Source organism: Alternaria metachromatica (genome assembly GCF_023757995.1).
Source record: "Alternaria metachromatica strain BMP 0045 chromosome Unknown scaffold_3, whole genome shotgun sequence".
Classification (NCBI taxonomy): Eukaryota; Fungi; Ascomycota; class Dothideomycetes; order Pleosporales; family Pleosporaceae; genus Alternaria; species Alternaria metachromatica.
In genome coordinates, this window is record NW_026055494.1 from 688,758 (window position 1) to 712,012 (window position 23,255).

At 52.9% G+C, this 23,255-nt stretch overlaps 7 protein-coding genes across 7 annotated transcripts; 4 read left to right on the top strand and 3 right to left on the bottom strand.

Moving 5' to 3' along the window:
• Window positions 1–242: 242 nt before the first annotated feature.
• Window positions 243–1,026, bottom strand: J4E83_001890 (uncharacterized protein; the record flags this gene model as incomplete). Its single annotated transcript, XM_049328843.1, has 2 exons — window positions 243–997; window positions 1,023–1,026. The coding sequence occupies 2 exons, from the start codon at window positions 1,024–1,026 to the stop codon at window positions 243–245; spliced, it is 759 nt and encodes a 252-aa protein (XP_049191815.1).
• A 1,024-nt stretch (window positions 1,027–2,050) lies between these two features.
• Window positions 2,051–4,667, top strand: MON1 (Vacuolar fusion protein mon1; the record flags this gene model as incomplete). The annotated part of the gene is made up of 4 exons (XM_049328844.1): window positions 2,051–2,744; window positions 2,797–3,668; window positions 4,152–4,333; window positions 4,424–4,667. The coding sequence occupies 4 exons, from the start codon at window positions 2,051–2,053 to the stop codon at window positions 4,665–4,667; spliced, it is 1,992 nt and encodes a 663-aa protein (XP_049191816.1).
• A 134-nt stretch (window positions 4,668–4,801) lies between these two features.
• Window positions 4,802–6,114, bottom strand: J4E83_001892 (uncharacterized protein; the record flags this gene model as incomplete). Its single annotated transcript, XM_049328845.1, has 2 exons — window positions 4,802–6,036; window positions 6,084–6,114. The coding sequence occupies 2 exons, from the start codon at window positions 6,112–6,114 to the stop codon at window positions 4,802–4,804; spliced, it is 1,266 nt and encodes a 421-aa protein (XP_049191817.1).
• An 841-nt stretch (window positions 6,115–6,955) lies between these two features.
• On the bottom strand, window positions 6,956–7,342 carry J4E83_001893 (uncharacterized protein; the record flags this gene model as incomplete). The annotated part of the gene is made up of 3 exons (XM_049328846.1): window positions 6,956–7,044; window positions 7,094–7,187; window positions 7,313–7,342. 3 exons carry the CDS (start codon window positions 7,340–7,342, stop codon window positions 6,956–6,958), a joined length of 213 nt encoding a protein of 70 aa, XP_049191818.1.
• A 904-nt stretch (window positions 7,343–8,246) lies between these two features.
• Window positions 8,247–9,638, top strand: J4E83_001894 (uncharacterized protein; the record flags this gene model as incomplete). Its single annotated transcript, XM_049328847.1, has 1 exon — window positions 8,247–9,638. The coding sequence occupies one exon, from the start codon at window positions 8,247–8,249 to the stop codon at window positions 9,636–9,638; it is 1,392 nt and encodes a 463-aa protein (XP_049191819.1).
• Window positions 9,639–17,621: 7,983 nt separating this feature from the next.
• Window positions 17,622–18,634, top strand: J4E83_001895 (uncharacterized protein; the record flags this gene model as incomplete). The annotated part of the gene is made up of 3 exons (XM_049328848.1): window positions 17,622–17,717; window positions 17,765–17,862; window positions 17,911–18,634. The coding sequence occupies 3 exons, from the start codon at window positions 17,622–17,624 to the stop codon at window positions 18,632–18,634; spliced, it is 918 nt and encodes a 305-aa protein (XP_049191820.1).
• Window positions 18,635–19,567: 933 nt separating this feature from the next.
• Window positions 19,568–20,620, top strand: J4E83_001896 (uncharacterized protein; the record flags this gene model as incomplete). The annotated part of the gene is made up of 2 exons (XM_049328849.1): window positions 19,568–20,067; window positions 20,119–20,620. The coding sequence occupies 2 exons, from the start codon at window positions 19,568–19,570 to the stop codon at window positions 20,618–20,620; spliced, it is 1,002 nt and encodes a 333-aa protein (XP_049191821.1).
• Between the last annotated feature and the right edge of the window lie 2,635 nt (window positions 20,621–23,255).

Below are 23,255 nucleotides of genomic sequence, written 5' to 3' on the forward strand. Positions count from 1 at the left end.
GAGACGAAAGTGCAAATTCAAATGGAAAGCTCTGGTAGCAGTTCAAAATAGACGTTTGGTACTGTATCTAGATGATGCCTACCTCGTCTGTATTGTGGGTTCTTCTTTGTGCATTCTCAAGGTGCATGGTACATGCCTTCCCTGCGTCAGTGCTGCCCAAGCACCAAAGGTCACGATAGAGTTTCACCCGGCATGTTTCTACCTGCTGCGTCATAGCAACTAATGTGATACCCAAAGAGTGTTTATAATATCTGCCAATCTTTCTCAGTTTCCATCGGACTCATAGCTGCGTCGGTCCAATCATCCTCAGATCCAATCTCGTCTTCGGTGTCAGATTTGAGAACTGGTGAAGACGCTGACGTCTCTTTGGGCTCTCCGTCATTCCTTATCTCATCCTCTGCTGTGCCGAGTCCATCGGACAAATCTTCCTGAGCCTTGTCTTGCTCGTCCGGGCTATCCTCCCCATTGTCCTCGCCCATTATTTGATTGCTGAATGGCCGCGTATTCTTCGTGTGTGGTGGCGTAGTCATGGCCTCAAAGAATGCTCTAGCATTGCTGTATTCTCTTGTCTCACCACTCCACAGAATACACCCGACTATGATCTTTACATCATCTCTGTGTAGAAGGATGCTGAACTCGCTCGCCGCACCCCAGAGACTCATCTCATCATCCCATATGTTGAGACACAGTGTCTTGAATCCAGTCAAATGCTCCAGAATGTAGTTGGCTAGCTCGGCAAATGCTCTTTGGGTAGCCTGTGCTGAACAGTCTTCTTCGTAGGGTTGCACGAGAAGAGATAGACTTGTAACGTGTTGGCGAGCAGATGGACCGATGCTTTCTAACCACTTTTGAGTCGCAAACGCTTGGTACCGTCCGCGTGGGCACGGGCCTGTGAGTAAAAGGAAGTTGCGGCGTTCGTATACTGTCGGCTCGGCATCTTCATGGACTTGGTTGCGGCGCTCCTTTTCTTCTTTTGTTGCCGGTCGCAACATGTTGACTGGACCATGGGCGGATTGGAGCACCCATAGCTCTTCTTTTCTCGTTTTGAAGCGGACTTCGGGGCCGACGCATTTGCTTCGAGTGTAGATGTGGCCCGGCTCTCTGCTGTCTTGCGAGGGAAGATCGGATCTTGGACATCGACAAATGTCGATTTGTGTTTGTCCGGCAAAAGTGGTGTTGCTGGGGTTCTCGAAATGAGGCCACTCCAGAGTATAGTTGATGGTCGTTACGTTGTCTGTCGTTGAGAGGTGTGGCATCGGTTGATTCGGACTTCGATACATAGCACCGGCGCCGGTGTGGACTGTTGGGGGAATCTGCTTGCGAGAGTGAGGTCCGACGGCTTTGACCAAACTGAGAACTCCTTTGCTGTAATACACCGTGCTGCCCAGACCGTACTGCGGAAGGCGCGTGATGCTCTCTGTTCTGGCTCACTTGGTTTACTTTTTCGTCAAGTCGCCCAAACACGAGGCTGATAATAGGTCATCATGCATACCGCTACTCTCACTACGCCTGAGATACCAACCACACTTTGTACGAACCCTATGAGATACCGGATGAGGAAATGCTGTGCGCCTAGTTAAGCTAAGAATAGTAAGCTATGCTGGTACAGCTGAGTACGAGACGAGGCGAGAATGCGTCAGCGCACGATTGCGCGTGGCGAGAAACAGGGTGGAAGTTGTGAAGTCTTGATGTTGTCGGTGAAGTAACCGTGAGTGTAGCGGAGGGTAGGTAGGTGAGACGGGCAGATGGGAGCTATTTGTGGGGTCCGGTGAGCAACGCGCACCAGCGTGAGGTGTCGGTATGCTAGGAATAGGATTCCTGCGCACATGTCACGCCCATGTCTTTGCAGAAGCGAGACGGGGTCAGCGCGAGTCGATCATGCAGTGGTGCAGTGTCGATGATAGGGCAGCCACGTCATTGGCCCAAGCGTGTTGGATTACATGGATAAGCGTCACGATCACGGAGCTTCGCGACATGCACGCCTCTGTTGACGCGCCATGCCATAGTAAACACAACGCCGCTGTCTAGATGACCCTCGCCCGCTGTCTTGATGGCCGAGACTGGGAATGCTGAGCCCCAGACGCCGATCTCTGAGGGACCCAGCTCGCCCACCACACCCACGCAGGAGAGCAGCAATGCGTCGGCCAAGTCGATTACCGGGGAGCCGATTGAGCAGCAGGACTTCGCCAACCCGACCCTCAGCATAATACGGAACTTCTCGCGCAGCACGTCTGCAAGTTCGGTGGCGACGAAAGAAGAAACCCCTCCGCCGCTGCCACCCCGACCCGCCCTTGGTTTACTCTCGCGACCCTCGACATCGCACTCTACGGCCGCTGGGAGACCCCAACTCCTCTCCAAAGCCACCACACAGCTGTCTATCGCGCGGACACAGGCGTTCGCGACCGACGCGAAAGATGAGTCGCCCACGTCCTCGGGACCCAAAACACGCGACGTCCTGGGCGCAAGCCTAGGCGCTCACAACCTCAGCGATGCCGACGACGGCGCGAGTATACGCAGCTATGCGCCGACAATAGAGGCGGCAGGCTATCAGGAGAGCCTCCTGGGCGAAGTCATGGGCCAGGCAGAGAAGTCCGAGCAAGAGAAGTCACTGCTCAGGACGCTGGGCCACAAGTTCGTCGATGCCGAAGCGCAAAGCATGTTCCCGCCAGACCCATACTTTGAAGAGGCTTTTCGTCGCGAGTTCGATGAGGTCGACGAGATGGCCATGGATGGGTCGAATGAAGGTCAGAAACACGGCATGTACCTAGAGGTAGCCCTCGCTGATGTAGTCAATAGAAGCCGTTATGCACCAGTGGCGCGCAAAACTGAAGCATTTCCTCATCCTCTCGAGTGCCGGCAAGCCCATCTACAGCCGACATGGCGACGACCAGCTCATCACGAACTACATTGGTGTCGTGCAGACCATCATATCCTTTTACCAGTCCACCAACGATATATTGAGAGGATTCACAGCAGGAGACGTACGTTTTGTCGTCATGTCCAAGGGCCCGCTGAATCTGGTAGCCATCACGCGCTTGCCAGAGAGCGACTCCCAGCTCCGGTCACAGCTCGAGGCACTCTACATGCAGATCCTATCCACTCTCACGCTTCCTAGTATGGAGCGCATGTTTGCTGCGCGTGCGAACTACGATCTTCGCAGACCGCTGCAGGGAACAGAGACACTACTATCAGCGCTTGCAGATGGCTTCACAAGAGGCTCACCATCGACACTGCTCTCCGCTCTCGAGTGCCTCAAGCTCCGCAAGTCCCATCGCACCACCATCAACAACACACTCTTGAAGACCCGCTCCGAGAATCTGCTCTACGGTCTTCTCGTCGCATCCGGGAAGCTCGTGTCCGTCGTCCGGCCCAAGAAGCATAGTCTGCACCCTGGTGACCTGCACCTGATCTTCAACATGCTCTTCGAAGCCGGTAGCGTCAAGGCTGGGGGTGGAGAAAACTGGATCCCACTATGCTTGCCAGGGTTCAACAACACCGGCTACTTGTACATGTACGTAAGCTTCCTCAATCTCGAACATCCAACGGAGCAAATGCAAGAGCGGCCTCGCACGAGCGATGGAGCCGACGACGAAGTCGCGGTCCTCCTGATCAGTGCGGAGAAGGAAAGCTTCTTCGAGCTTAGACGTATGAGGGATGATTTAGTCGAGGTAAGCTCACAGTTTCTTTACATTCCACTGCAAAGTCTCCTTAATACACGGGGGACCGGGATGAGACGTGAGGACGCGTGGAATGCTAGTCAAATGGCCTCTCTTTCCCGCCCCAGGACGTTGTCCCGTGCCTTAAGATTGATGCGTCGAACGATGTGGGCTCGAACGGGCTCGGAGGCGAAATTGACTCATTCTCGGTGTTCTCCCATGGGTTCTCATGGGTTTATTGCCGGTAAGCGCGAATTGTATACCCGTACGAGGCCCACGGGGCAACTTTGCGATTCGGCTTCGGACGTCAGCATCTCCGATGGTCCTAGCCCATCCTCCCGGTCGGATTCCGCATTCCCTTCCCTTTGCCCCGGTCACCGCGTCCTTTCGGTCCTTCGATGGTCCCGTTCGTTTGGTTCCAACATGGCCAGGGTTATTTAACAAAATCGCAATGCTTTCGGTAGATGTTTCGTGGGCTAACGGGTGTTTCCGCAGAGCTTGCAACGCAATGGATCCATTGAGGCTATACGCACAGCTGTGCAGCAAGGCCGTCCCACTTGTACAGACATTGTGCCCGGCAGTCCGCTGAGGCACTTTCTGTATAAGTCGAGGGGTAATGTGCAGTTCACTATGCCGAGCTACACACCTTACTTCGAGGGTGATCTGGAGAAGAGACGGTCCGTATCCCCACCCTTGGCACGTGATTTCGCAATCAACTGCCCCACATGCATACCAAGAAGCCTTGCTGACACTATCGTCTCCTCTAGATTGATCGACCTGTACAATAAACTTCACAGTAATCTGCACAACAAGCCGTCGACGCTTAAGGTGCATCATGAAACCAACACGACGTGTATAGCGTTAGCGTGGAGTACACCGCTGTTTGAGCTTTATGCTGTTGCGCCGGCAAATACGTCGAGGGCAGCGCTTGCACAGAGTGCGAATAAGGTCATTCAGTGGGTGCGACGAGAAGAGGAGAGAGTATTCATCATTGGAGGTGCTGTATTCTAGAATCTTAAGCACGCCAGGTGTTACAATCGGTAGAGCTTATATACCCATTAAAGCAAGGCAAGGGGAAAATAAAAGTATACCACAAACATCTTTATTGGGACTATCATCAGAGGCACTATGCAATGCATCTCCAACTAAGCCTTTGGCAAATAGCCAGCTCCCCTCATCTGCTCAAACACGTCCCTCAGACTTCCCCACGTATCTCTGTAGCCAGTCCAACCAAACTCCCTCGCCTTGCTCATGCTAATCACCAGATCAAAGTTGCGCCCCAGCGCGAACCCGGTGAAAGCCCACGTCGCCTTGTCAAAAGTACTCTTGTCCAAGCCTTCGCGCTCAGCAAGACGTTCCCATGCAGCCTTGACATCCTGACGCTGCGACCACTTGACCAAATCCACATGCTGCTCCACGACATTCTTCTCCAGCGCCGGCGTGCCCTCAATCCCAATCTCATCTGCAACAGCGCTGATAGGAGGCTGAGGCGCCATATCCATAGCACTCGACATGTCCTCTTTGCCCACAACTTTCTTGATGAGGGTAGATCCCACACCACCGCTTGTATACGCATCTTTGAACTGATCGGGCTTAACTCTCCCACCAAAGTACTCAACAACCTTGGGCCAGAGGTTCTGCCAGCTCTCTACATCGCCGTTGAAGACGTTGAAAGCTTGATTCGCAGCGCGCGGCTCCAGAGCCGCCCAGGCACAGAACTCAGCGTGTAGCTTGGAAGAGGTAAAGGAGTCGAATTTGGTGTAGAAGGCGGGTGAGCCGGGGAACGTGAGACCTTCGTTTCCGGAGAGCTCTTTAGATACGAGGGTGTAGAGAGCAATGGCGGAAGAGAGGTTCATGAAGTTTCCCGTAGCGAAGCCGATGACGTCGTTGGGGTAGGTGGCCACCCACTCTTTATTGTGTTTCTTGCAGAAATCGTGCAGGATATTTTGCTGGTTGTAGTAGAAGTTTGGTGGCCATTTCGATGTGTCGGTCAGCCAGGGAAGGTCTTCGGTCATGGGTTGTTTGGGCATGCCTAGGTGGACGCCGTATTGCTTGCAACCGCATACTAGGATGATTCTCTTGACATCTGAGACTGCGCCGGTCTTTTCGAGGGCGGAGAGGAAGTCGGAGAGCATGCGGCCATTGACTTCCCAGGCGTCTTCTTCTTTGTCTTGGGCTAGGTAGGCGGCGAAGAAGATGTATTCGCCGCGCACGTTCTTGAGATCGTTGGCCATCTCATCGGGAGAAAATTGCAAGTCGATGTGGTTGTGAATGACATTGTCGGCATAGTCTTCCTTTTTGCTGCGCGAGAGGGCATGGATTGTGGGCCATTGTTGGCGGTGTTGGCTGAGTTCGGAGACAATCTCACGGCCAAGGATGCCTAGGCCAGGTAAGGATAGGACCGAAAAGAGTGACTTTGGTACGTACCAGTTGCTCCGGTGATTATTGCAGAAGGCATGTTGTAGTGTGTGAGCTGTGTGAATCGGTTGCTGTGTAAGTTGACGTTGGATGAAGTGACGGTATAAGAAGCAAATGGTTGTGATTCATGCATGACGTAAGAATGCATTCATGAAGAGGTATGTCACTAATAGACCTCATGGATCAACATCCACTTGGCAAGATAGTACATCTAAGGTGGCGATGCGCTCACGGCTATTGCATCCGGCGAATTGTATCGATGCGGTAATGCATCGGTCACAGATGTCTGCCACGATTGCAGCACCCAGTCCAGGAGCGGTATCTTCGTGTATGGGTTGCACACTTGAGCCGAGTGAGAATGCGTGGCATTGTAGAGAAAGTGCTATGAATAATCCTTGCTTCCATGGCTTCCAAAGAAGATATAGTGGTAGTAGACATAGAGCATATGGATCCGAAATTGGCACCAAGTCGAGAATTTAAAACTCGCATGTTCGTGTCTCAGCCAGCCACATATGAAAGTGACCTCTGTCTCGTCCTGTCTTCTGAGCAAGCTTGTAGTCTCCTTCGTCGAGCTAGGACAGAGTGAATCCAGCATGGTCTGGTGGGATGTGTGGTGAAGAACATGCCCGGCATAGGAGGATGCTTTGCGAAGCCGCACGTCCGACAGGTTCATGCCTTGCCGGTTTGCCCTCTAGCCCTAGAAGACGCATCTTCGTTCGCGTGACTCATGTATTGTGCCTGTCGTACGCTCTTCGACCATTGTACTCCCGTCTCATGGCGAATCAGATGCCAGGTGTCGCGTGTCGCGGGGTCTCCGATGTGTTCGTAACGCGTTTTGTATAGAGTGAGAGGGGAGGAGCGGTCTGGAATTGAAGGCGTTCTCATTTGGGAGGGCGCTTTTGCCATGTAAGTTCGCGGAACTGGTTCTTCACTTCATCTCTGAAGTGGTCGAGGGATGATGGGCCGGTTCCTGGAGAAGTCAATACTTAATTGTCTAGCCGGTGTTGATCAAGACATACTGCCTCCGCCATTCTTCTGTTCAAAGTCGGGCAGCCTGTTGATCTTGCGGTAGGCCTTCTGGATGGCTCGGTTGAATGCCGGGGAGCGGATGAGCTTCGAAGAGTCAGTAGCTGTAGCGACATGGGGATGTGGAGGATTGCCGACGTGCCTTTGCGACGGCCCAAGCCTTGCCCAGCTGTCAGCTTGATGTTTCTGTTTGGGTGGGGGATGGCACAAACCTCGAAGAGAGCGAACCAGGGAGCACCCATGATTTGTTCAATCAAGCATTCACAAGCGCGGGTAGCTGCTACGGCGAGATAGCAGATGCGTGCAGGCGTTGCGTTGGGGGAGGGGTGGTGGCAACGGTGTGGGAGTGATGGATCATCAATGGAGCAGCCTCGGAATGGCGAGCGGAAGCAACTAGACACAACGGGACTGGCCCTGCCTGCACCTGTGACGCGACCGCGCCTGACGTTTGATGTGGACCCTCGCTTCATTGATTGTTTCTTCTGGTGACGTACAAATGTTTGGTTTCTAACATCTCAAGTCTCCCATCTTCTTTTCCGTGACTGCATCATCTTCTTACCATCGCTGGGGATCACGTCGGCCGCCTTGTCAGCCTGCTCGACAACGCCTTGACCTGCCCGCGCACCCCCGCCAGCTGCTCCACTACACGCTCGCGTACAGCCCCTCATCTAGAAGACGCCTCGCTGGAACCTGGTTCTTGGGCGCTGCACGCCGTTGGCTGGATAATCTTACAGTCGCCTTCCTCGCGCGACAACAGCCTCGGAATCGCCTTGGACACCAGTTGTCAACGTCCCTCGGCCAGCCGCTGCACAACTGCGCATCGTCGCCCGGCGTATTGCTATACGCTGCTCCATCGCTAGATATCAATCTGGCAAGGCCCCGGACCCCCACGAGTCGCACACGTGTCAGTGGAGGCATATCATCTGCGGCACTCCACTATCAAGCCCGTTATTCCTTTCTTGGACGCGCCACGCCTGCACCTAACCGCCTCCCGTCACCATCCCCTCGTCAAACTTTCTTGCTCCTCCACTGCCAGGACCCGAATCGCTCCCGGAATCCCATAACACCTCCTTCAAGCTGCATAAACTCCGCGCCCTCCGGCGCAAGGCGAAGCTCAAGGGCGTCCTCATCAGGACCGACCCAGCCATGGCTCAAGCCGGCGATGCCATCTCGCCTACCTCGTCCAAGCGCTCCCGTAGCAAGGACAGCACGCGATCAATCACCACCTCGTCCCTCAACACCCCGGCCGCCAACACTCCCTCTGTGAGCACGAATAGTCTCGTCATCTCCACTGCGCCCGTCCCAAGCGAAGCAAACGGCGAAGATGCAGTTCCGTATCCCGCTTTCCTCAAGCAGAGCAAGGACATAAATACCAAATGGAATCGCTTGGAGATGGCGCAAATGGAGCGCCTAAGGGATACGGCCCAGGGGACTGGACCCGACGAACCCGGCAAGTGGGCAAGGTGCTTTGGGGAAGACTACGCCATCCGCAACCGATACATCAACGTCGACCCATACCAGTCCAACAGAGTGCATCTTGACGTACCAGAGGGCCATTTCGATTACATCAATGCCTCGCCAATACTGCTCGAGACCACCAAGTCTGGGACGGCGCTCAAGTACATTGCGACCCAAGGCCCCAAATCCGACAGTTGGTCGCATATCTGGCGCATGATATGGAAGGAGAACCAGTCGCCCGCAGTCATAGTCATGCTGACCCAGACCCACGAAGCGAACCGAGAGAAATGCTACCCTTACTACCCGCAATCGCCCTCGAGTCCGGACATGCGCATCAACGAGCACGACGAATTCGAAGACGGTTTCGTACACAACCTTCACCTCGCGTCGTACACAATAGATGAAGAGGCGAGGACGCAAGTGAGGGAAATCGATATGACAACGGATGACGGCAGCGAGTCGAGGAAGATCTGGCATCTGCTCTTCGCTGGCTGGCCAGACTTCTCGGTACCAGAGGGCGACGATCGCGCTGGCATGCTGAAGCTGGTGGGCATATCGCGATCCAAGAACACAGACAACTCGGCCAACCCACGCATCGTTCACTGCAGCGCAGGCATCGGTCGCAGCGGCACCTTCATTGCGCTCGACTGGCTTATGCAGGAGCTTGACGAGGGTGCCTTGGACGATGTACCAGAGGACGAGGATCCTGTACTGAGAGTTGTCGAGATGCTCCGAGACCAGCGAGCTGGCATGGTTCAGTCAAAGATACAGTTCCAGTTCATATACGATGTGATGCGCGAGCGATGGCGCGAACGATGGATCTCTGAACATCCCGACGAGGCAAACCAGCTCGGCCTCGCAATCGCAGCGCCCACATCCGATAGCGAACAACCCGCTCTCAAGCGCCAAAAGTCGTTACACAACAGCGAAGCCGCCGGCGAAAGCCTTACGCTGCTACCATCACGACCGGCGAGTTCACGAGGTGCGTCCAGCTCGCCAGCGCCAGATGCAGAGGCACGCGCACAGCTGGAAGCCGAGCTTCAGGATGCGGACATGGAGTATGAGAAGGGCAAGACATAGTCGTTTCTGCACTTACTGAAGCCTTCACGCCGACCACGCAGGAAGGCGACACCATGGACTCCGCTTCGTCCACCCGTGCAGTCTTATCATACATTCGCGGACACTATTCCACCTCCTACAGATGCTGGTGCTCCACCTGCAATGGTGATTACCGGCGGTGTGCTCGAGAACGTGGGTGCAGATGGGGAGGTTGAGCAGCAAGACGGCGCTGTTGACCTCGAAGCGCAACCTGCTCCGCCACCACCACCACCCTCTCCTCGTCGCAATTCTTCCGACGACACGTTGCCGGGTTCGCGTCCTCCGTTGGGGGAAGTTTGTGGCCGTTATCACGTTGTTTTGATCATGATGGGTATTACTTCGGCCTTGGTTGTTGGCTTTATGTTTGTGTACTGGGATGCCGTAGATAGAGTTTAATTGTGTGTCCTGTTTTTAGTTCAGAAAGCATAGCGTTGCGAATACCCCTCGGATTGGGTCGGTTTGGTTTTCGGTCACGGCGGCGGTAAGCAAAGCACAGCGAAAGCAGCATCGTCTGCGATCGTGCGTGCGCTTTATTGGTAATTTAGATCTATCCTTCTTCGCTGTTCATCTCGATCCCGTCTTGCGTCTTTTAGTGGTATCATGCTAATCTTTCTGCTGTTGCTCGTCTTTATCGCGAAACACACTACGGCCGTACCTTTAGGGCTTATTTGCGCTCAGTCCGTGGACGTTGCTCCGCTTCCCGTGACAGTTCTAGACTCTAATATAAGCTTTCGCAACGGGTTTACTAAACACGACATGTTTGCCCCCAGAACTCAGTCCGTGTACCAAGACCACCAAGATGCCCCAGATTTTCGCAGTCTTTACTGTGTTTTCTCTAGCGAAGACGGCGTCATGTCTCCGCGTTTTGACTGGGTACTTGCTCCAGCTTCACGATGCACAGATAGATGAGGCTGTGTGAGGAAAGAGAAATCTGCCTGCCCAGGTGATATATTGGCTTCTTGGCTTTCTGCACGAGAGGACATGTATTTGTCTGCCTTGTACATTGACTTCCATGCTGTGACCAAACCCTCGCGAATACCCTCACGTCGCCTAACCTCAAGGACCACCGCGTCGTTCAAGCTGACCAATGTAGCTACAGCTGCCTAGCCAGCTAACTCACTCAACTCATGTACTTACCTGCATACTACTAAGCAGCCACAATAGTCCTGTTTCGCAACTCTAGTCCCGTTCGTTATCAATTCGACACAGCCGGTTTGACTTGAAACAAAATGTCGCACCTTGGGACGTATCATCAAGCCACACCACCGGAGACTTTTTTTGCGAGAGTGAGGGGGCCTGGACCCGAGACTTGTTCATCGGTCTTCGCTTATCGTGAGTCTGGGTTGGGCGATTGGTTTGTTGTTCTAAGGGTGGGAGGTACATCATCGGTGTAAGCTTACTCGAGCATGCCTTGGCCGTTTCTTTTTCCTTTTCTTGGGTAGAGGTGGTGATCAGGAAAGAGGAGCTTGATATAATTGTTTCGAAGGCTATATGCCTAGAGGCTTTGTTTCGATATAGCATTGCGATGGGGGTCATTGTCGCTAATCGGATTGCGGTGTTGTATCTTTCGAGCAAGTGACAAACTTGTGGAAACGGTCAAATTGAAAAAGCACTCGACGTATGACGGAATCGTCTTGCTGCTCTCCATTCTTTGGCTATTGGTCGGGCGGTACAATGAGAATCTGATTACAACCTACCGTGTAGTTGCCCTCGCATTATGGCCCCGAAGCGAGATCCATCGCCGTTGCTCAACGTCTGCAATGCCCCGATCGGCGTGAATGACGCGATAACGCGACGGATATGCGCCATTCACGTTGCCTATCTGCCTTGCATCTTACTTCAGCAACGAAACAAACTTTTGGCTCCGTTTTGTTGGACCCAAGGTTGTTGAGGTGAACTGGAGGTATACTAGTTGGGCGGAACTTTCGTCCGAGATCATGCACTTTTCGGCACAGTCGAACGTACTGTTCTGCTCCCTTGACTGGTGGGGGAAGAGGTCTCCGTAGCGGTGAGCTCATTTGTTCATCTGTGACGTTTTCTTGAAAATGCGATGCGACGCATAAACAGTTGTAATTACCTCGCCGGTGCACGTCGCCGACTGACGAGTACTGTTGATGCGAAGATCTCGAGGTTCGTTACAGATCAGCAGGAGATGGTAATATTGCGCATTACTCGAGTGCGGTGATGGTAACCGCAAATGATGATCGACCCCTGCGAAAAGGTGATGTCTGGGCATGTGGTGCGCTAGAGAAGCTACAGATCGATCATTGGAATGGTTTGCCATACTGTCTGTAAATCTTGACGAGATGACGTGCCGAATTATCAGGTACAAGGCCGATACGTATCGGACTGTGCCACTGATCGACATCTTAACGAGTCGCCCGTTCTCCGTCTATCCTTGTAAATGCGCGGTATCAAGGAATTCGACTCCACGGACGCAAGCTTCAAAACTCAGCCGCATCCGCACGCCGATGTTCCACGATACCCGTTTTACCATCCTACTGACCGTTGATTCGCTGTGGCCAAGGTGTCCGATTCAGAGTTTAGAGCAATGCGGGGCACCTCTTGCTTGGCTTCGCAACGCTGAGAAGGACGAACATGGGTACGAATGGGGTAATGTAGCCTTGCTGTCATTGCCCAAAAACACCAAGTGCGGCTGTAACCGAGCCCGTTTTCGGTCTGTCTTGAGAACACGGTGACGTCGTCGAAAATCCTGCTTGTGCAGAAATTCCACTTGCCGCCTGGTGTAACGAATGCATACGAGGCGATGTGATACACTCGAAAGCTGTATATCGCTGGGGAATTCTCTAAGCGAGGTTGTTCAGCCGTTCTTGTTCGCCTCTTTCGCGCATATCTTGTGTTGGGACTGGGGTACCACATGGGTGCCGATCAGCCGACTGTGTAGCCGTCGTATGGCGGTCGTATAGAGATTGTTTGCAAGGCAATCTCTTGGCTGTCCAAGGCAATAAATTGCAAGTAGCTTGTCGCTCTACAGCCTGCTGTATGCTGGCGACAATGATTGTACCGGTCTGCTGCGACCAGAGGGGGTGATTGAGGAGTTACAATATCCCGCGGTCATGTTGTTACCAGCATAAGATAGTCGAGTCACATCCCTCTCTCATGTGAGCACGCACGTGTCCCAGATGAAGTATCTTGACCCCACATGCCATTCCCAATCAATAGCTCTTTCTGACCAGGCAGGCTGGAGGACCTACAGGTTTTGGCGATCGCGTGAGCATAATCGCATCAGCACACCATCCACCATTACTCCCGACCTGTCCAGCAAAGTAATGGTTTCGAAACAAGACAAAGTTGATTGAGTGATCGCAGCTTTGATGCGAAACCGCGGGCATCCAAAGGTATTTCGAAGGAAACATTGCGGACGTAAGGACATCAGTTGTCCCGTCCCGGACGTCGATCGCGGACGGTCATCGTGGTCAGTGATATCAATGCGTCGGAAGGGCCGATTGCTCCTGTACGAAAAGCCGAAAGCAAGTTATTTCGAACAACGTTCGTACGATCGCAAATTCTGGTATCGAAAGAAATCTCCATCTTTGGACCCGCTGGTCTCTCAGATCGTGACTACTTCGTGACTACTTTGTGGCCTACCACGGCAGGTCTACCGACAGCCTCTGCAAGAACAGCTTACGTGATAGTCAATCTGATAAGGGAGAAATGGCGGTACTCTAGACCAAATGGTTGCACAAGAACGTCATAATTGATGCTCAAAACTTATCGCCGGTGGCTGACACGCAGACGCGCACTCATGAAACAAGTCTCGACCCTCGCTGTCATGGTCCAAGTGGGGATGCATTTTGCTCTCGGCGAAACCAGTGTGCTGGCGCTTGGAGCTGGGGTTCCCCATCCAGCAGTGGATATGCTGTTAACGGGTCGATCATTGATCACCAGGTCCTTCGCGTTGCGGATATTGCCGAGACGTTATAGCTGCAGCAATTCGCAATGCTGTCTCATGGGTGATGCATGCTATAATGTCGGTATGTTGATGCCGTCCAGTGCGTTGAGATGCGCCGTGCCATGAGAAGTGTCTGAGCACCGTCTGAACATGATTAGTATCTCAAAGCCTGACCAGCAGGCGAAGGTTTAGTCAATAGTGCTTCAGCTTGGTATTTGGTGGTGTACGGCTTTCGCGTCAACCTTCCTCCTCAGGCTCTCCAGAGATCCACAAAGCACTGTTCCTTAGTGAGCATCCGTTGTTCGAGACCTCAACAACGTGGCTGTCTGCGATGTGACGTGGGTGGGCAGACCGTAGTAGTACACAAGCGTCGAAGCTTTCAGCCTTGAATTTTCCAGCGGGACCAAGTGGGAACGGAACGACCTTGGTGATTCGCCTCACTGCTATTCCCGTCTATGAGGCTCAACTCGGCTGCGACGTGCGGCTTGCCCGCACAGGAAGACCGGCCGATTTTTCGTCAGCCACATTTCATCGCGAAAATCGGCTTATCGATGACTGAGAAGCTGCAGCGAGCTAGCCATGTGAATGAAGTTGTGTTTTCAGGTTCATTGACATCATTTCGCGTTGGATAGCGAGCGCGAAGACGAGGGACCTGGGACCCTAGCCGCGAAGAGCTTTCAGGGCCAGGCTCGGTCGCGCGGTGTTCACAACGACCGTTTGACTCGGCTTCGGATGTTCCAAGCCGGAAGCCACTGCATTGCCGAGCATGATGGGTGCCGCGTATTTTCGTCCCTACCACAGTAGCGGAGAATGGACACCGCCAGATAAACCTTGGCGCCAGAAGACTCCTCATTGCGAGGTACACGTTGCTTCGAGGCTTGGAAGTCTGAGATGCCCAGGATGCGCGGCATGTGGCTCGATGCGCAAGTATCCTACACTTAGATCTCGAATCGAAATGAGGCCCCTATATGGCGCCGGGACCAGGTAGGGTTCCCGTGATCATTAGTCCTCGTTGTTTAGGAAGCGATTTGTGGAGATCATGAGGCGGAGTTCAGGCTGACCTACCGACACCTGGGCGGAAGTCTTGGTCTCCCGACCCAGTATGGCCCGACCAGTAATCTGTCTCCGTGAATTAGTGAGGGTTGCCACGAGTTTACAATTTGCAGTGGTCGCTCGGTAAAAACGGATCGTTGTGCGCCCATCAGAGTACTGTTCCTTCGTGGGACCGTTGGCCACTCGGCACCCGGCTCATGTGCGATCCGTCAAAACAAGCGAGGCCTGAGGTCGCGCGTTGTGGCTGGCGCATGTGGCTAGTGACTCGACATGTGCGCTCCACCCATCCAAGACGCATCTGCCTCTTGGCTCCTTTTGGCACGATCGTGTGATCGACTTGGTGTTGAAACGTGCAATGAATAAACTCAACACGGCTGGCATTATCTGGGTTCTGCATAGATCAGCGGCGCGTTCGAAGACCTGCGATTGACAATGCCTTGCTGGCTGGCAGTGCAGGTGCTATTGTCGGGCTTGGCCTCGAGTAAGGCCGCTTATAGGACGCAGGCTGGGTCGACGAGGTCTTGATGCTATACCCCTGTCGTGACCAATATGAATAGGGCCATCTCATCAAGTTATGTAAGCCAGAGCCTGTCGATCTTGCCAATCATCATCGACGGAGTGCGGATGGTCTCACTGGAATTCATGCGTGGCCCATGTAAGCGCACGCAGACTCCTGACGGTGTGAAGATAACGGACCATCATTTCGCAGGTAGCGATAATGGGGAGATGTGCATCGCGATTCCCACAACAACCATGAAACTTTACCAAGATGGGGTTGGGCAGGATAGGTGCTCTTCGCCCAACGCAACAAGGAAGACCGCTGTATTTGACCTCAGAAAGAAGGCCGTACAGCTGCTGAACTTTGGACCTGATTACTTTCATTCCTGTAATGATACAGCTCTGGCACACGCTCGTTCCTGAGTGACGCTCTCTGTAACTTGTAGAAAGCTAGGAAGCTTCCATTAGAGCAAAGGCCTAATGACAGCGGGGTTGATCGACAAGAACCCTGAGGTGTTCGAGAACCGCCGAATTTACAAACAAGATCATGGGCTTACATGATCGCTCTTGCCAACTCCGCACTGGTCAGTTCGTAAGCCATTCAGCAAGGCGAGATAACTCGCCGAAGCCGCTCACTATTGAGATGGACAGTAGACGTGCCGTTACCGCTAACGAGCTATGGGCTCCGGGAGGACAGCGTGGGTGCTGAGGCGTATATACACGTTCAAGCGTCAGCGGGTTCCCTGAATTCAAGGGGCGAACCTCGTGAGAACCGTTGAACGCAATTATAGCTCATGTTTCTTGCGCATAGTTCCACGCATGCAGGTGTGATGAAGGCGCTTACACGTTTGCGGGCGGTGACATTCGCAGCACGTGAATTGTATGAGCGCCCCAGGATCACGTCCGCCAAGACATGGCAGGTCTTGTCAGCGTAGGCGTCGTATAGGCGTGTCGAACTTGTGATGAATACGGCGTTCGCAACAATGTACGAAAATGACCTCAGCCCCCCAACCTGACGACGCTTTGTGTGGGTCTTCCAACATCAAATCTCCCAAACCAATGTAGTTGTATGCCTTGCCAATGGCACATGCAGCGGTGCTTGAGTGCAAAGGGCTACCAAAGTCGCAGATGAGTATAGATGAGTATGGATGAGTGAACAACCGGGGCCGATGTACGCGGTGGCTGAGGCATGGGTTATCGTGCCTACCCAGGACTCAGGAACGAAGTGGCTAACCAGGATCAACAAAAGAAATTCTGCATTGGGCATTCTCATGTTCGTGACTGGAACAAGACGCGGTCAGCAACTCTAAACGATGCAAACCGCTGAGAGTAGCTGCGCTTACATTGACAAGCGACGGTATCCATAAACAGCATGCAGCTCCTGAAGAAGGCCCCGGGGAATGCGTACCCAGCTGTGCTTTGCCCGTCCACCGATTAATCAACTGCTGCTGGTCAGGCATTGACGGTACTTTGCGTGAGTTCGTACGCGAAACCCGCACCATCGTACAGCTTATCTCGCGCTCCAGTCCTCTTTCAGCTCGGACGGGTCACTTGCGACGTTCCGCGAGCGATTTTCTAACGTCCGAAAGAGCGAATTTTCAGCAAGCACGAGGAGGATCGCTCAGTCAGCCCGTCGTGCTTTTCTTCGGCCGAGGCCTGAGTCTGTACATGATACTTCGTCGACGAGCGGTCGAAATAACACAATTAGTGATAAAGCATAATGATGACCGGTGGACTGATTGCAGACCGCGCACATGGTGAGCCACATGGTCGACCTTGATGACGACTTCTGGAAAGCATCCAATGACTGGGAGTCGCAACTCGGGCAGCGTGTTTGTCCGCATGTTTTTGGTCGTGGATGTCGTGTTGCCGGTAGCCGAGGACAGCGAACAGCGATCTGGAGAGATTTTCGAGCGTACTTTACGCCCGCGTATTCGCCGAATTCACGTCACCTGTTCTGCTGCCACCACAGGTGCGGATTTTCTTCCATAGCAAGTTTCGTGGGCCACGGTCACGGTCCGCTGGTTGGCCGACTCCGCGCCCTCGCTTTCTCGTGTCGTCCGCCAACTGAGCCCAGTCCTTGTAAGGTTGGCGCCCTGCAACAGGCCAAGAATCCCTGCACATCGACTAATGTAATCCAACGTACGTGCGCCGATTGATGATGTGTAAGGAGACAGGGGTGCTTAGCTGCCCAGCGCCGGCGTATTTCATAATTACAGTTCCATTACAGGGCTTTTGCACCCAGGGCACAAGGTTAACGCCGAACGTCCGCCTTGACTGTTCGCTGACGTGAAAAGATATAATGCTTTGCTACCCACAGAGGGCTACGACCTTATTTAGGCCTTAATTTCCACTTCCACCTCTCGATAAAAGTACCCTTAGATACTCCACTCGGTCGACCAGATATCTCATCGACCACTACCACATTGACTTGAAGTCCAACTCAGCCACACCATTCTCACCAACACACCTTTGCTCCACTTTGTACCATACCAATCGACATGTCACCTCATAGGTCAGACTCGATGGAAGCCCAAGACAACATTAGGAAGCGAGTATGCAAGGCATGCGACCGATGCCGATTGAAGAAGTCAAAGGTATGTACGACCTCTTTTGTGCCTGTATGCCTTTCTAACCAGTGCAGTGCGACGGATCAAGCCCTTGCACTCGATGCAAAGCCGACAACGCCATCTGCGTATTTGGCGAGAGGAAGAAGTCGCAAGACAAAGTGTACCCGAAAGGGTATGTTACCATGCACCCTCGCAATAAGTTTCGATCTGACTGTTGTAGATATGTTGAGATGCTCGAACAGCAACAAACCCAATTGGTAGCCGGTCTTAGGGAACTGTACAGTCGCCTGCAACGAGGCGAGAGTTGGCCAGGACAGCCGTTGCAAGAATCCTCAGGCGGCCATCCTTTGACACACGACATCCTGGAACGCCTCGATCTTTTGCAATCACCTGGAGACGACAAGAGTCACTATGAGGGTTTCGAAGAAGATTGCAGCCGCATGCAACAAAAACTAGTTGAAGGAGGCGCCCCATACACCCGACGACGCGCATCCGTTAGCTCAGACTCTGAACATGGCCACGTTTCGCCAAACTCATCGTATAACGGTACACCGACGACCAAATCTTTCGCTTTTGACAGTCCGTTTGCGCGCCACAACGCGCCGCCAACACCGCCGATGAACAGCCCATTCCCTCGACAGTCCCAGGTAGTGTCGCCGCCAATCAAGCAAGAAACACAAATGGCACCAGCACCATACATGAACAACAGCGCTATGGATCCTTCCACTCTATCACGGGCGCCATGGATGAACGACTCCATTATGATGGACGATCCCGTAGACTTCAGCAAGCCCATGTATGGATTTGACAACTTCAGCGCATACGACCAGAACATGATGGTAGATCCCCTATCAATGAGCCAAAGCGATCCGATGATGCCAGACTGGAACATCCACAGCGACCTGGATTTCAGCAGTTTCATACAAAATCCAGTCGGCGCATAATTGGTCCGGACTTAACTCCGCTTCTCTCCGTCTCTTCGTTTAGCGTTCAAGCGTTCTGGGATACTTTCCAATCCTATACGGCGTTCGTTTCGGTCATGGCAATCGGCGTTAATCGGCCGGCATTTGGTGGTTTTCTGGCGACATTTCCTTATCTTTTGTGTCGAAAGTTCGACGGTTCACGATGACGTGAAATATTGCGCAAAGCATAGTTGCGACAACGCTCCGCGGATCGGCAAATTCGAATAGGGCCTCAGGTCGGTAGTACCGACCGGCAGGGCGATCGAAATGGTGGCGTTACTGTAAATCTCAACTGTATCATAGTCGAAGATGTTGTTCTCAATGCTCGCGGAATCCAGTGTGCGCGCCCTGCCCCTCGATTACTAGTTGCAGCCTTCGCCCCACGCCCCCATCACATTCATCCGCACTGCCACAGCTCCATGGGCACAGGCGAACCATGACCGCATACGGCATGCCGTCCGACGGGTCGTTTGGTACTCGCGAGCGAACACTTCAGCCGTACTTCACGTGGTGACGACGGCAGAAAGGATGTCCAAGAGTGCTCCACATCCTCATTAGGCTAATCAATCACCGCATACGTACTCTATGTAAGGTCAATCGCGCGCACTCATCTCTCGCAGTCAAAAGCTCAAACATCCAAGCGGCCATCGAGGAAAATCGGTCACCTGTTCCAAAACAAACAAAACACTGAACGCAAGCTACCACTCGCTGAGGTGAGTGCCCTCCTGTAGCTGCCCCGCTCTCACGCATTACCCCTCATCACACCACATCAGACCTCACGAAAGTGCGGCAATAGTGGCACCCGTTATAGCGGTTGAACAGCACAACTAATGAGATCGACGCAGGTCATACTTACCAAATATTGCATCTGCGAGCCTATCACAAAACTAGAGCAGTCACGTTGACGATCGCATTATGTCTTCAACCAAGGCTTTCACCTTTCTGCCACTGGGCGCTATCATCCAAAAGTTCGTTGTAAACGGAAAGAACATCGTCCAGGGTTTTCCAACTGCGGAGCTGTACAAGCAGCACAATGCCCCATTCTTTGGTGAGACTATTGGCCGCATCGCCAACCGCGTATCCAAAGCGAAGATCAACGACCTGAATGGAAAGTCGTACCAACTAGCGGTCAACAACGGCCCCAACTCTCTCCACGGCGGCGACCTTGGCTGGGGAAAGCGAGAATTCGAAGGACCAACTACAGTTGACCGTAATGGAAAAGAGGCTACATTGTTCAAATACGTCAGCAAGGATGGCGAGGAAGGCTACCCCGGTACTGTAGAGGTGCGCGTGTGGTATATCCAAGCGAAGGAGGAAGTCGATGGCGCTCAACAGGAGGTCCTATACATCGAATACGAGGCTGAACTGATCGGTGATGAAGTCGAAGAGACCGCAATCAACATGACCAACCACAGGTTAGTTGTCTATCATCCTTTTCATTGACGTCTTACTGAGAGTGCATATAGCTACTTCAACTTGTCTGGAGGACCTACCATTACCGGAACTGAAGTCAACCTCATCACAAACAAGTACCAAGTCGTGGATGACGGAGGTATTCCCACTGGACCCATCGAGGAATACCCCGGTGTCAGCGCCAAGAAGACCTTCACCCTGGGCGAGAAAGAGCCCGATATTGACGACTGCTTTGTGGCCAACACAGACCCCAGCAGCATTCCCATCGACACTCGCTCTTCGCCCCTGCAGAAGCTTGCGTCTTTCTACCACCCAGAGACCAAGATCCACCTCGAAATACACTCGACGGAACCGGCCTTCCAGTTCTACACTGGTAAATACATCGACGTACCTGCCGTTGGTGACCTTCCCGCCAGAGGCGCCCGCGCTGGCTTCTGCGTCGAACCCAGCCGCTACGTCAACGCCGTCAACGTTCCAGAATACAAGTCTATGATGGTTCTCAAGAAGGGTGAGAAGTACGGCACTAAGATCGTATACCGTGGTTGGCACGCGTAGATCTTCATTGCATTATCTCGATGGAATCCGTCTCCAACATTGGATAAGAACTAGCACCAAGTTGAAGATGTTGACTCAGCAGTCGACTCCTACAAATTAAATACATCAACGTCTCTCACGAAGTCCACATTACGCATGCACGCTGAAGTCATTTGACACTCGCTCCTCCAGTCCGTCACTGCACCTATTTGTAAAGTCACCGAAGTCTCAACGTCAACCCACGCATCATCTGTACGTCTGCGTCAATTCTAACTTAGCAATCAGTCTTCAATACTCCACTGTTTTCATCAATCACCTCTAGTAACCATGACTCGGACGGGAACGTCCGAAGATCGAGTTGTCCAGACCTCCAGCCACTGGCCCACAGCACGACGTCACACAACGTTGCTTGCGCGGCCGCCTAACATCTAGCTCCAGGTCCGGTGAGAGATAAAGGCTCTTCTGCCGCTTATCCGTGTTCCTTTACCCCAGCGAGAAAGGTTATCCAAACCTCATATTCTCGAAGCATACTAGGGCTATGCGTACGCCACAAAGTGTGGAGCAGATGGTGCAATGGAACACGCCCAAGTAACATGGCACTTGGTGCTCTCCCGTATCGCTAGAACGTATTGAAGCAAAGCATGGGAAGCAAACTTTATCGGATCGTGCACTGTGGCTGCAGGTAATACCTGGATGCGAATTAAACTCTTCAAAGCACAACGGCGGTCACTGAACATACCACGATCGCAAATACCACTGCGTCTCCACATCAGAATTCGGGACGACGGTTATCTGAAGTATGCGACTTTTGACGTCAAACTGCAGTCGCCGATCCCGTTGAATAATCTGGAGCGTTCTCCGCATCCCACCAGGTCCCCACCGTTCCCGCATCGTGTCTCAACCACGTTGTAAGCATGTGTTCATCTGTACGCGCATGCGGCGCGCGCTTACACACCCGGATGAGGACCACAGCAGTTGCGGGGCACAGTATCGGGGGATGGTCCTTAGAGCAGCGGTGAAATCGATTTGATCGCCTTTTTACACCTTACGTAGGCAACGGCGAAAGCGTTGCTGGTGATCATCAATCAATTCCATGGTCAAAGAGAGCCTCTTGACAGAATCTGGGCCAGTATGTGCGACGAGCCACCAATCAGAAATGTGGAGAAGGGCTTGGCCGAACCGCTCAAAGTGGTGTAGCCGTGCAGCCTCCCTTTCCCCGCCGCGCGAGCCTTTTTCGGTACCGCGAATCTGGTAATCATCACCCCAGTCGTACGATGACATGAGGTTGCGCGAACATATCCAGTCGATCTCTCACCTCACTTCCACATGTCTCGAAACATCCCTCGGCAATTTACAAGCTGTCCTCTTACGATACTGCGGTGGTCGGCACATTGCTGATACGGCGACTGGATTCGATGCATGCAGCTGACTTTTGCACTCCATCGCCGACTAGACCCGCGTGGGTATCGTAAAGACGTACGCGTCGATACTTACCACCGATTGTCATCATCCCGCCGACGATAGCAGATAGCAGACAGCGGCACCTAATGTCGGGCTCGACAGACTTTCTCTGCTCGATCACGGCAAAGGTGCGAAGTTTTTCTTTTCTCCCTTTTCGATACACGCCCAACATGTGCTAAAACATCTAAGCTCCGGTGACTAGCCAAGTACAACGTAGAAGAAGCAAAGCCATGCGGCTAGCTTAGACATACCGAAAGCATATTCCGCCCTCTCTGGGGTTTGCCGATCTCAATGCCGGGCACGAGGAACTGCTCTTGGTGTTTTACTGTGATTACTGAAATGACAGTGGCTGGCTGTTCGTATCTTCGCACAGCTTTGTGGTAGACCATGAGCTTCCATCCCAACCCCAAGCAGGTATATCTGAGTGCTTGAGTGATATTCTAGAAGGATATGCTTATCAAATACCCACAGTACCCGCCTGCATGCACGACATGGCTCACAGTCACTCTTACTAAATCCCATCCACAACCCCTTAGCCGCAAACCCTTCGGCTCAAGCCGAAATCACGACTTCGGACCCAACGTTACCCAATCTAGAACGACACAAGGACAATAAACCTGCCTTGGCTAACCTACACTCGACCCGAATCCCCCAAACCAATGGAACGCCTTAAGACCCGACCATCCGCACACGTAGTGCTTCTAATACAATGGCCACGCTACCAAACCACCATAGTCGTGGTGACAATTAACTAGCCTCGTACGGGCCACTGATACGGCATTCGCATCGAGTGTCTTGCCTGACTTTGACCATGATCACAGTAGCGAAACAGGTTTCGAAGCACCACTTGCACTCAGGTCCGCATTCGGCCACATGGCATATGCATATATGCACAACGACGGTCGCAAGTTGCGAAAAAGTAGACTAGACAGACATGCGAATTGTCGATTTGTCGATCTCCCGAAATGTTTCGGGCTGCTGTGTTATCGGTTGGGGGGAACTTCGGGTATCGGCACGGTTCCTTATCCGATGTATAGCCGCCGTAAGGGGTAAGTGTGGTGAGTGTGTTTGATATTGTATACGATGACGTCGACGATCGTGGAAATGTTTGTTGTTCGCGATGGGGGTATTGCGTTAGTGGGAAAAGGTGGTTGGGTTGGGCTCGGTCGTGCGTGGGTTTAGATTGGGGTCATTC